This window comes from Leptodactylus fuscus, chromosome 5 (genome assembly GCF_031893055.1).
Source record: "Leptodactylus fuscus isolate aLepFus1 chromosome 5, aLepFus1.hap2, whole genome shotgun sequence".
Taxonomy (NCBI): domain Eukaryota; kingdom Metazoa; phylum Chordata; class Amphibia; order Anura; family Leptodactylidae; genus Leptodactylus; species Leptodactylus fuscus.
The window spans coordinates 96,938,290-96,951,604 of NC_134269.1; the positions used below are offsets into that span (position 1 = coordinate 96,938,290).

Genomic DNA, 13,315 nt, shown 5'->3' on the forward strand with positions numbered 1-13,315 from the left:
GCAAACAAAGGCCTCTGAGAAGGTCGGCATGATGTTAAAGGGCGCGCCCTCTATTGGTTTGCTTGACTGAGACTGTCTTCCTTATTACATCATGGAAGACAGACTTGCACATTCTCAGTGAGCGCCCTTTATTGGTGTGCATTCTTGAGGCACTGGCTTCCTAATTACATCATGGAAGTCAGATTTGCATATTCTTCCCATATTATATTAATCCTCAGTTTCTGGTTATTGAATCAAACATTGATATTGCTACATTTATCGTAGCAATGACTAGTTTTCTCTAATTTGTTTCTATGGAAAATTAAATTTTATATGCTAGGAGTTTCCTGATAAAGACTAAACAAAACATACAATACATCACAAAGCACCACGACTAAGGCACCTCCATGATGTTATGCAGATCACAGGGGATCTGGCTCCTGGAAGATGCCAGAATACAATAATACATGGCACCCAAGAAGGTCAAGGGTGACCCCGTAATACAGTCCTCTAGAGGAAGAGTCACTTAGTGAAGAATGCTGAGTGGGAGACAAGCTGGATGACAACCCTATACATTAACAAGGTCATATGGACAGGGTTTTACTGAGCAAAAAGGCAACTATTATATATGAGGTTATTGGTTGTCTACATCTAAGCCATGTCAGAGGACACTATGAATAGAGCAGGAGGACAATGCCTGTCTATTGGACTATTAAAGAGTTGACTCCATTCAGACTATACCCACAACTGTAATCACTGATTGTGACAGATTCTCCGCCCAGCCCCCGCCCCTCCCCATTATACAGTTGACCTCAGGTGAATCTACAAGTCAGCATTGCATTTTCCCATTAGCCTCTTAAGGAAAATTTGGCATTACTTGGCTTGTATTCCGCTGCATAATTCCATGTAATACAAGGTCAATACAAGCGTGCCAGAAAGGAAGCCATTCATAGAGAGCAGCACTCTATTCTGGCTCATAGAGGTGGATTCAATACAAGAGAACCCGCTCAGTGATGTCCATATGGCATAAAATGACACGTGAGAAAGGGATGTCTTGAGACAAGCAGTTACCAAAAGAGAAACCATGAATAACTAGGCATTTTTCATCAACCCCAATATCATCTAACCCACCAAATGAAGGATGAATAATGACTTGCTTTAATAAAAATCATGTTTATGACTGAATGTGTTTGGAGGTACTCAGGACTATATGAGAGATAGTGTGAAGGTCTTAAGAACTTCCTGAGCCTGAAAAAGATTGTAAAGATGGATCAATAGATCACAATTGGGTTTGCTATAAATATGAATGAAACGAACTTCAGGGATCATTTCCCTTTAAGAGACTTGCATAACGCTATATAAGATAATTTACAGTATTGTGTTTGTGCCAAAGGGCCATTTATGTCAGTTGTCAGCTGAAATACAAAGCTCAATTGTTTGCTTTTAGGTTTTGTTTTTCTTAATTGATGATACAAAATAATCCACGTCAAAATCTGGTGATGTGTAAGAGATCGGACACTACTTGCACAAACACACAGTTGCCAGACTTCTCATACTGATCATTTTTAAGTCAAATCCTTAGTTGACTTTCATTAGGCCATTACTCTGCACCAGAAAACCGATGCACAGCAGTAACAAATCTGGTGCATTCTAGGAGTTGACAAAACCGCTCACTTTAGAAAAGTGAATATCAAAGAATATATTTGTCCAAAATAAAAGAAATCTGGCACCAGCACCTTAGCAAAGGTGTCTGACAATATACACATCACTACGATTGAGCAATGCTCATGGAAAACAAATGCAGAGAGCAGGAACTAGTTTATCCAGTACAAAGGGGAAAAATAGACATAGTTCCAAACAGACATACAAAGTTCATGAATGTTCAGGTCACTGCTTTTCCATCATGAAGATAACACAAAGTGACAAAGTATGAAAACTGGCAAACTACAATCTGATAGAAAACAATTGTTTGTCATGAGCTACTAAACAGCATGCAACAAATGCAAAGAGCAATAACTGACAGTAAAAGACTTACTAAACTATAGAGAAAAGTTACAGTAGGACCCACCTGTTATTCACACTTTTTCAGGGCTTCACAAGCTGGTACACAAGCATACAGAAGCATAGACACACAGCTGCTCCCTTCCGTCCTCTGTGTCCTTCAGCCTCAAGTGCATGTGTATGTGTGTAGAGTTCTCAGCCCCAGCCAAAATCCAGGCAGTGTAACCTGAGACCCAACCGTCTCAGAATGGAGCGGTTGCATTTATACAGGCATAAGGCAGGCCTGGGAGGTTTAGTGTGTGTGGACTGGTGGAACTGGCTGACTAAACAGAACTTCTAGGGTCGCTGGTCTTATAAAATATGTCTTGTCTTATGTTCTGTTATACCACAAACATAGCTGGAGAAGCTTCTGTGTTTACGTTGTACTTTTCCAAGGAGAAGTTGCAAGGAAAAAATTAGATCATGTTACGTTTTCAGGAAACATTTACCAAATGTAAAGATTTTAAGTTTGAAAAGGTTTTGGAAACTTTTTATAAGCCGGAAATAACTTTGTTTCTCGCTACATGCACAGTTATAAAAATGTTGAGCACACAGATAGATACATATACCGAAGAAATATCATAAGGAATACATCACTAGGGTCATGGAAAGCTAGAACACAGATTTTCTGCCATGGACAACTACTTTACTTTTCCTTTAAATCTGCACACAACTTAAACAGGACCTTTCATGTCCTTGGCCACATGCAGATTTATATACCACTAGAAAGCTGAATTCAGCGCACTGTCAGCTTTCCCGTTATGTGCCCCGGGGGAAGAGATATTGGTGCAGTTACTGATACCTCTTCACTGTCAGAAGGACGTTCCAGAAAGTCTAGCCGGGCTGTGAGGAACGTCCTTTCCGACTATACTGTTGGTAGTTCTGTACTGACAGAGGGGGCATTCCTTACCGTTCAGCCATGACGCTGAGTGGTGAGGAACGCCCCCCTCCCTTTCTGACAGTACTAGTCAGTATTGGATTGGTGGAAGGGGGGGGGGTACGTTATTCACCGCTCGGTGTCATGGCTGGACGGCAATGGGAGTGGCTAGCCGTAGACAGCTGCAAACAACATATTCAACACATTCATTCAATATACACATGAAATGACATCGCTGTCTGCAGAACACCAATGCAGTTGAACACATGATAGAGGAGGAAACCTCTTGGAGGTAGATGAATATAGCTCTTTTTTTCCCCAGACTTCTCTTATGACTTGGGCTTCTTTGGAGACCCCAGTTATAAAGAGTAAAAGTTCTAGAATTATGACTGTTGCAAAGAAAGCTTAAGCTGTATAGGATGCTGAGGTAGTCTGAAACACCTCCTGGCTCCTCAGAAGCCTAGATTCTGCTCAGTCCATCCTTCATGCTGACAACGTAGCGCTACTTGTTCAGTTGGTTTGTGTTGTGCTTGCAATAGTCAGTGCACCTTGACAAAATCTGTCTTGTCCAATGGACAGTAGTTTGCTAGAAAATCATGAGATGGCACAACAAAGCAATGCAAACAAAACAATGCAAGTAAAACCAGAGAAAAATCACATTTAAATAAGATTTTTTATTAAAAACAAGGAATAAATTATACTGGCATTATTAAAATTTAGTCATTATACATAGACCAGTGAAACTGGAAAATTGCAGTACGTATTGGATTTAACACTAATAACTAGAGATGAGCGAGTACTGTTCGGATCAGCCGATCCGAACAGCACGCTCGCATAGAAATGAATGGACGTTGCCGGCACGCGGGGGGTTAAGTGGCCGGCTGACGTCAAAACGGAAGTACCAGGTGCATCCATTCATTTCTATGGAGCGTGCTGTTCGGATCGGCTGATCCGAACAGTACTTGCTCATCTCTACTAATAACCATTTGTTGTATAATGAAGGCAACTGAAGCATCAGGAGCCTCTCCAGACTGACTGGTGTGACATGTCACAGAGACCCCGAGAATATAAATCAGCATCTTTATCCATAAGCGTTTATCAGGTAAGTAATGCCGGGTTACATCTGATAACATGCATTTCAAGCAAAGTATTTCATTAACTGTTGAAAGCTTTGCACATTTCCAATGCTAAATATAAACCAGATTGTACAGCCAAAACCATTTCAAGTAACTGGACAAGGTTACAGCCTACCTCCACTCAACCTGTAAATTCAGGAATAATTACCTTTAGGATTGGAATAACACCTTTTACAATAAAAGCACTTAGCAACCGGCTGGTTGTTGTAGGAAGACCCATCTACTATTACGTGTCAGCCATTCAAGCCATGGGCCGACATTAGAACTGGACAGACTTGCATAGCTGTTTTACATGCTGGCTTGTAGACGGGTGTCATAAGTGGTTGAAAGGAATATCTTCATGAAGCACCATCTCATACACTTGAGATACCTGAACCTTAGATATTATAGGAGTAGTCTGATGAGGTCCCCAAACTGTAGATGCAATTTAGCGGATCCTGTGCCCTGAAAGGAACTATGCAGTCACCGATAGTCTTTCAAGGTAAAATATCTCAGACTGAAAGATTTTTAGTCTGATGCTTAGAAATATTTGTGTATAAATCCATTTTTTAATGCCCGCAAGGGTATATGCACACGTTGAGTCTTTCAGATTGCATTGATATAAATCTTCATTTTGTTGAAATCACAAAGGTGCACAAACAACCCACTTGGTTTGGATATTAGACTAGTGAATTCTACAGGATGACACACTAATCCTGTTCCAAAACTGCTTGGGGTACATTGCACCTCAAATCTGATTTTGGGACCTCCTCAGAAGGTAAATTTTCCTCTGCGGTTCAATTGTGGGACGGCCATAGTACCATTAATACCTAGAGCCTTTAGGGTTGGATGGCACAATAACTCTGAGACTGTAAGTACAAAACCAAAGGAGAACATATTGTAAAACCTAAATGCTTTGTTTTAAATGGTTTTATACTATTAAGGCCAAACTTACTGATTTTGGAGGGACTGGTGACAATATAATAATTCCGATTCTACCCCATATGCTGGATTTGAGGGAAAATAGATTCATCAATGCTGGATTTTGACATTTGCCCTAAAGCGAGATATGCCGCTGTCAGTGTTGTCTGGTAGTGGCTTATTTCCTTTTCCCCATAGAGAACACATGCATGCTGGACAACTAAACAAAAAGAAAAGCACCAGTGCCAAAAGGGCCACAGGCAGGCATAAGACCCCAAATAGATTGCCTCATCTCAGCTTCCACGACTCCTAGTTGTGACAGGGTGGATAGAGGGAGACATTACCCACAGCTACTCCTGGATATACAGGTCTGAGTGGAGTTAGACTTTACAAATAGAATATATGTCTCATGATAGCTGCATTACATTACATGATTACAATCTTGGTGTTTATTGCTAATTTTCAGCAAGACCCATGCTAGGTCCGGATGGGATGGAATGAATGAACAATAAAAAAAAAAAAAAAAAAAAAAAAACACTTTACAGTACCAGCAGAGGTTACACTTTGAAATGGGGACCATACAGGACATTCATTTAAGTGCAAGTTATAGGAAATAAAATTCAGAAAAATATATGAAAGAGGTCAGTGCCAATCCAGAAATGATTGTGTGAAAGGTTTGGTATAAAGCTGAAGTATAACTCGTAGGCAGACTTATAACTACAGAGATAACAGAACACACAGCACATACCAGTTACTGCACTGAAAATCCATGAGCGAGATAAAAAGGATGGAGATATCAGTATGTACAATGTTTCTAGCTGATGTGAGCTGTTTAGTGTTGGCTTCGGTGCAGCTGGACGGATAAGAGCACAAATTCAGACGATCATAGTTGTTGCAACAGACTGAAGGGGGTCGAAAAGTTCATCGACTGTACAGACAAATGAAATTCAGGACCAGAGAGGTTTCTGTTGAAAATATGCTTCAAAGCGAGAGAGGGCATAGTCCTAAAACAAAAGGATTAATATGAAGTTAAACTGAAGAAATGTTGAATATTTCACTTCGGCACTTTCATTTAAAAGGGATTTCTGGGAGTTATTAATTTATTCCCTATCCTTATGATATTAAAGAATGGCAAGGACACAGTACATGGGCCCCAACCGATGAGCCGTTAGAAGAGGCTGCAGAACTTAACCACAGCAGCGTACATTTGTACAGCAGCTAAGTTTGGTATGGTAGCCCCACCCATTCACTTGAATGGGACCAAGCAGAGATCAGATCATGTGGGAGATGAAGGGGATGTCACATAGCCTGTGAAGTGGAAGCTAAGCAGCTGATCTGTGAGGGACCCAAGTGTCAGACTCCCATGGAACTTTGATTAATGACATATACTAAGGATAGGTCATCAAATGAAAAATCCTGGAAAACCCCTTTATTTTACCTTTTTCTAGTGTCACAGTCATCAGCATTACTTCTGCCAATAGCTTCAGTATAATTCTTTTGCATCTTTAAGATGCAGGAGCAATGTAACAACATCATGCCTGCTGCTCCGAGTCAGATAACCCTGCAGGAGGAGAAGGAAAACTTCATCCTGCAAACAGGGCTATGTGAGCATTACTCTCTTTTTAGGGCAGTACTTCAGTGTGGGGAGGCACTAAGGGTAATTACATTGTGTGAGCGGGAACTAAGAGGGCATTATTACATCATGTGTAGGTACTTAGGAGATCAAATTAATTTAAAAAAATTTTTTATTCAAGGGCAAAGAATGGGGCCTATTTTCAGGAGTACAGCACAATTCTTTTTATTCAGACACAGAGCATGTGGGATTTTTTATTCAGTGACAAAGCACAAGATATTTTCATTCAGGGCAATACGGTGGCTCAGTGGTTAACACTGTTATCTTGTAGAGATGAGAGAGTACTAATCGAAATGGCCATTTCAAATAGCACACACCCATAGGAATGAATGGAAGTGGCCGACACGCAGACTTTGCCAGCGGCCGGCCGCTTAACCCCCTGCGTGCCGGCTGCGTCCATTCATTCCTATGGGTGAGTGCTATTCGAAATGGGAGTTTTGAATAGTACTCGCTCATCTCTATTACCTTGCAGCGCTCGATTCCTAGATTTGAATCTAGCAAACTACATCTGCAAGGAGTTTGGAATGTGGGAGGAAATCCATGCAAACATACAAAGACATACTGATAGAAAATTTAGATTGAGAGTCCCTACTTAGGACAGTGTTAATATTTGTAAAGTAACGTGGAATATAATAGCGCAATATAAGTAAGCAAAATAAATATTCAGGGAGCGCAGTTTGAGAATATATTTTTCAGGGGCATAGTATTGGATTTTTTTTTTTTTTTTTTTAATTCAGGAACCCCTATATACAATACTGTTATGTTGCAGACAGGTGTAATATAAAAGTGAGAATTCGAAAGATATCAAGATGGAGATCAGTTATGACTAAGAGAAAGTCTGGGCCTAATTGAGAAGAAAAAGGAATTGAATGATTTAGTTCAGAGGAATTAACTGTGATTCACTAAATGCAAGTTATTGTTCTGCCACTCATGGTGTCTGATCAGTGCTGTAGTCACTGTATGGTTTGCATAGTGATGATGGGTGGGAACATTCCTTTATGTGACATTGTTAAAGTCACATAAAGGAATGAAAAGGTGAAATTTTGCATGGTAAAAACATGGCAATGTATTTCTGTTATGAACTTAGCTCTAAGAGCTGCATTTGTGTTACGCCTTTATAATAATTAGGGCTAGTTCACACGGGGACATGAAGGAGAATTTTGATAGCGGAATCCACGTCATAAACCTCCTCCATACAATGTTAGTCTATGTAGACTGCTAGATTTTTTTTTTTTCTGCTAGCAGAGAAAAAGAAGCGACATGACCTTTCTTCAGGTGTTTTCCACCTGAAGAAAGCAATAGAAGTGAATGGGAGGCGAAAACCGCAATGCCTTTTTTTGCAAAAAAAGCGCGCAGAAAAAAAAATGCGATGCGTTTTTTTCAGCCCATTCACTTTACAGGAGGGGAAAACAGCCTGTCTTTTTTTTAAAGCTGTTTTTACAAAAAAAAAAAAAAAAAAGCTCCAAAAAAAGCTTGGTAAGGTACAAAAAAAAAAAAAAAAAAAAAAAAAAAAAGCTTCCTAATTAGGAAGCTTTTTTTTCCCGTTGCCAAAATAAGCCACACGTTATTTATGTGTGAACTAACCCTTACAGAGCTAGTTCTAAAGTGTATGGCAACATTTATTTATTTTTTCCATAAGTAAATAGTGCATGTGAAAGGAACAAACTTTGCAATATATTTCACTAAAGAAACCTGCACTTTTCTAAGTACATCTCCTCTTACTTCATATTGGGTTTGTTCTGCTCATACTCCCTACACAAGCAGTTTCTATGGAAGGAAGGGAAGGACAGATATGAGGCCAACAGCATTAAATATATAATTATGCTTTAAGTGCTTTGTTCTGGGTCTGTGTTTACATTATGACTGTTTGTGTTACATTATGTGCCACCCCCACAAGTTTTACATGTTCTTTAGGACTCTGTCAGTATCCATCAGGATTTTTTTTTAATATAAATTTTCACCTGCTTCTAATGGCAAAGGCTCAGTGCCGTAATAAATGTATAACCGTGTGATGCTGACCAACATTGACTAAACAAAAAGGACAAGTTTGGAAAACTCACTTTAACAATATTTAACTAGCTTGTATTATAGATTTATATAATAATGTCTCTGTAGAAACATTTTTAGCACTGGGTATTTATCATAGTTCTGTTCTCACTTTCAGATAAGATAAAGTGCTTTTTAATAGGAAATTACTTTGTCTTGTATGCCAATAACTAGAGTCAGTTTCACTTAGTACGGTATCTGTGATGTAAGCCGGCTGACACATAGCAGACCTGCTGATGCCTAGGCTACAGACTAAAAATACAAAGCTTTAGAGTATAGACATCACAGGGGAGATCCTAGTTTGGGATTTCCCTCTATGAGCCAGAAACATTTAGTAGTTCAAGAGGTCCTAGCTCTCTGAAAACAGAGTGACCTCCCACCCACCAATATTGACAAGCCCCTGAACCTTGGCTACACATTTATAATCCTAAATTATAACAGTGCATGTAGGCTTGTTGATTGAGAGGTCACACATGAAAAATTATACTAATAAAAGAAAACGAGAGAGAGAGCGAGAGAGAGAGAGAGAGAGACACACAAACACATACTCACCAAGTATCCAAATTCGATAGTTGAGATTTTTGCTTGCAAAATGGACCAAAGACCCCAAAAGAAATGTGAAGCCAAAGCAAATCTAAAGAGAATTAACAAGTTGAATCAACCAATGAAAAGGCTTAAATTATTGCGTTACTAGTCAACTTTGACCTAAACTCTCAACCAAGGGGTTGCACAAATTCCTCAGGATGAAAATGGGCAATGTTAAGATAGCAATAAGGTCTCCCTTCTCACCCAAGTTTCATGATTAGCATGATGAAAGAGTACTTATCACTAGGTATGAAAACCCCAAATTACATGCATCTGCTAGGCTCTTTGGGTTTTTTACGAATCCAAATCCATTCATCCATTTCAAAGACATAGGGCCTTTTAGTACACCGAGAGGTACACCCTAACAAAATATACTCCAGCGCATCGTTGGTATACATTTCCCACTTCACTTATGCCAGATTACTGGGGAAATGTTGATAAATCTGGTGATACTGAAGGCCCCCACACCCTGTCTACCCTTATCACACTCCCTTTTCACGGAAGTGGCTAAGGGGGTGAAACAGTAAAAAAAAAAAAAAAAGTTGAGGTATTTGTGCACAAATTGCAGCTATAAAACTTGGCATAATAAATATGTCTTGCTATTCCTATAAAGATTTTAAACTTGAGAAGATTGAGTTCAAGGAGCACTGGACAAGTACAAAAGAAAAGCTTTCTTACCGGTTCACCTCAATAACCATGGCGGCTTCCTGAACACATCGCTCCTCCTCTTCAAGCTCTGGACAAATCTCCATCAGGTAAGATCGGAAGAAATGAAGCTAAGGGGATATTAAAAAGAGAAAATAACTATAAAAAAAACCAAAAACATACTGGTCTAAAATAAAGTTTTAGTGACAGAGTGCTCTAAGTGCTATGCATAAACAGCTAAACAGGCCTGCAGCTGCCTACAAGCACCACTGGGGGGCACAGGGTTACCTAGGTGCTTGATGCATATTTTTGACATATTCATGTACTAAGTAACCTATAAATATATTACATATTTATATACGCGTGCCCGCCCACAGAAACTCAAATGAATAGGGCATTTAAATATAAGAAACCTTGTAATACATCTTATTAAAGAGAACCTTTCAGGTCCTCGGGCACATGCGTTTTTATATACTGCTAGAAAGCAGACAATGCGCTGAATTCAGCGCAGTCAGCTTTCCCATTATGTGCCCCGGGGCAAGAGCCATCGGTGCAGTTACTGATAGCTCTTCAGTGTCAGAAGGGCGTTTCCGACAATCTGAACTATGAGGACCACCCCACAGACAGTACTCGTCCATAGCCCTACACTGTCAGAGGGGACGTTCCTTAATGCTCAGGCATGATGCAGAGCTGTGAGGAACATCCGCCCCCCCTTCCTGAAAGTAATCTATGGATGAGTACTGTCAGGAGGAAAGGGGGGGGGGGGAATAATTCCTCACAGCTCATCGTCATGGCTGGGCGGTAAGGAACGCCCCCTTCGACGGTATAGAGCTACGGACAGTACAGTCAGGCAGGGCATTCCTCACAGGTAGACTGTCAAGAACCCCCTTCTAACAGTGAAGAGCTATTAGTAACAGTACTGATAGCTCTTGCCCCGGGGCACATAATGGTAAAGCTGACAGTGCGCTGAATTATAGTGGTATATAAAACCACATGTGCCTGAGGATATGAAAGGTCCTCTTGAAAGAAGCCCATTTCCTTCACCTCTTTATAAGCTGTACTTCTGCTCTTTATCTTCAATCTGTCTGCTTCTTTATGTTATATTCAGCCTCACACATACAACTCTATAGAGCAGGGAGGGGTTGAGTGGCATTTTCCTGGTTAATTTCTTTATTGCATCATTCTCTGCACTACCAGCCTCTTATCTAAAATTAGTAGTATTAAAAAGCTAGGAATAGAGTGTAAGTGGAGAAGAAATTATATTTCTTTATTAAGATATATTACAAAGTTGTTTAGAACTGGAGGTACACTTTAAATATGAGACAAATTTGAGACAAACAGCCGCTACAGTACCTCTATCTACTTGAACAGGGATCATGTGCAGAAGTTCAGATTGCTTAAATTAAAGGGAACCGTACATCAAGAATATAAAGTAACACCTCTTTGAAACAATGAACCAAAATGTATTTTAAAATGATCTCTCCTAGGAAGTTGGTGTCTACGAGAATTGACCAGTAAGCATAAAATATGGTTGAACTGAAAATCTGCAACTGGAAATCTAGTCTGAATAAGGGGGTGATCTTCTCTTAAATGGGTTGTTCAGGCAAAATTGGACAACCCCTTTAACTTTTAAATCAGCCGGGGATGGTGGAAAAAAAAAAAAAAAAAAAAAAAAAAAAAAAAAAGAAGCATACTCCCTGATGCTTCGGAGTCCTCCCGACAAGTCCTGGTTCTTCTGCTCTGGTGGCTTCTATCGGAGTTCCGCTGAAGCTGCTGACTGGCCTCAGAGGTCACTTGACTGCTGAGGCCAATGAGCAGAACTCTGGAAGAGACTTGTTCAGCAGATGGACCGGAACACGCCGGGAGGACACTGGAGCATCGTGGACAGGAGAGTATGAATTTTTTTTTTCCCTTTATTGCTTTCAAAGTTAAAGGGGTTGTCCAATTTTGCTTCAACAACCCCTTTAAGTGGTGATCTTTTGCAAAGGTTTCACTGTAATTCTATGTTATGAAGCGGCATCTTTGCACTTGATGGCACCTGGTCCCATCCTAGAAATAGTGTGTTTATGTAAAATGTTGGGAAGGCTACTTGAAAACATGTTTTCAGTTTACTACTTAGTAGGGTACCTGCTGCTCCCTTGTTGGGTAGTCGCACAGTTGTGCTTTGTAGAAAGGCCACTCATCGTGATGGTAGTTATATACCCACTCACAGAAGTGATTGCCCATGTCAAATCCTCTGTAGGGACAAGAAGAAATTAGCACTAAGTATACCATCAAAAGAAGAAAAAAAAAACAAAAACAGACAGACAGAAAAGAAATACGGTACATGTAAGGAACTGAACTACAGCAAGGGTGTGTATAAGGAGGGAAAACACTCTGTGCTTCTGGCACCAGATGAAATATCAGACATTTTTCCATACTGTAACCAAGGTAGATAAACATAACAGACCTACTCTTGGCTAAAATCTGCACTACCAATAGCGTAGTGAAGATGTCCAGTCACTGCTGAACATTCCAAGTGGAGATTTAAAAAAATAAAAGTTTGCTTTGACCATCATACTCTGACACCCATAACCTTCTTTTACATTCCAACTAAACAGCTGCGGTGAGAGGTGTAGGCTTTTTATATACCATTTTCAGGAATGTATAGTATAACTATCGGTTTTTTTTTCAATTACATTTTGTATGGGGGAGGGGGAACAAGACAACTGAAAAAACATTTGATTCAGACATTGTGATTTTATTTCACCCTTGTGGTGTTCACCATGTGGGATGGCTTTTATATTTTAATAATTCTGACATTTTCAGACCTGGTAATACAGTGTTTTTTTGTCTTTGTTTTTTTAATCGTTTAGCTAGTTTTATATGCAAAATGGGATAGGTGAAGGAGTTTTAAATATTTAAGAACTTAAATTTTTTTTTAAAAAATATCACCATAGGTGACTCACAGGATATGTTCACATGGAGGAATTTGACACTGAATTTGAGGCAGATTCCGTCTCAAAATCCGCTCCAAATTCTGCCTGAAACCATCTTCCAATCATTTCAACGGGAGTCAATGCTGATTTTTCCTCAGATTTTCCTCGCTATCCTTGACTTTTTCAGCTAGTGGAAAAATAAGTGTCATATTTGATCTTCAGACAGATTCCGCATGATAATTCCCATTAAAGTGAATGGGAGGCAGAAACCACCACTTGGCAGAATTTGACATGGAATTTGGACAGTTTTAAATTCCTGTAACTGAATATTTCAGCTGGGCGGATTTACTCCATGTGAACTGATCCATATATAGGATTGTTTGACTGCTTGCCCAAAACTTCAATGCTAGACTTCAGTAGTGTAATGTATTGCCCATTGATAAAAACTATATTGCAAACTTTCAAAGGCTTGGGGGCCTTCACTAATTCCTGCCATGGTTGGGATGGGAGGATGGGGATTTCCCATACGTGTAGCTGCTGGCAGACGTCTGTTCAC

At 39.8% G+C, this 13,315-nt stretch overlaps 2 protein-coding genes across 4 annotated transcripts in view; both read right to left on the minus strand.

Moving 5' to 3' along the window:
* The window catches only part of CPT1B (carnitine palmitoyltransferase 1B), a 34,706-nt gene extending 32,431 nt beyond the window's left edge, over positions 1–2,275 (minus strand). The window contains exon 1 of one of the 3 annotated variants that reach the window (XR_012716103.1): positions 2,048–2,275. The gene's annotated coding sequence lies outside the window, so the exon portion shown is untranslated. The remainder of the gene's footprint in view (positions 1–2,047) is intronic. The other 2 variants (XM_075273819.1, XM_075273818.1) reach the window with 2 other exon arrangements.
* A 1,314-nt stretch (positions 2,276–3,589) lies between these two features.
* CHKB (choline kinase beta) overlaps positions 3,590–13,315 on the minus strand; it is a 32,363-nt gene continuing 22,637 nt past the window's right edge. The window contains exons 8-11 of the mRNA XM_075273778.1: positions 11,969–12,077; positions 9,875–9,972; positions 9,164–9,245; positions 3,590–5,936 (exon numbers count right to left, since the gene is read on the minus strand). Coding sequence (XP_075129879.1) covers positions 5,880–5,936; positions 9,164–9,245; positions 9,875–9,972; positions 11,969–12,077 — 346 coding nt within the window. The 3' untranslated portion in view covers positions 3,590–5,879. The remainder of the gene's footprint in view (positions 5,937–9,163; positions 9,246–9,874; positions 9,973–11,968; positions 12,078–13,315) is intronic.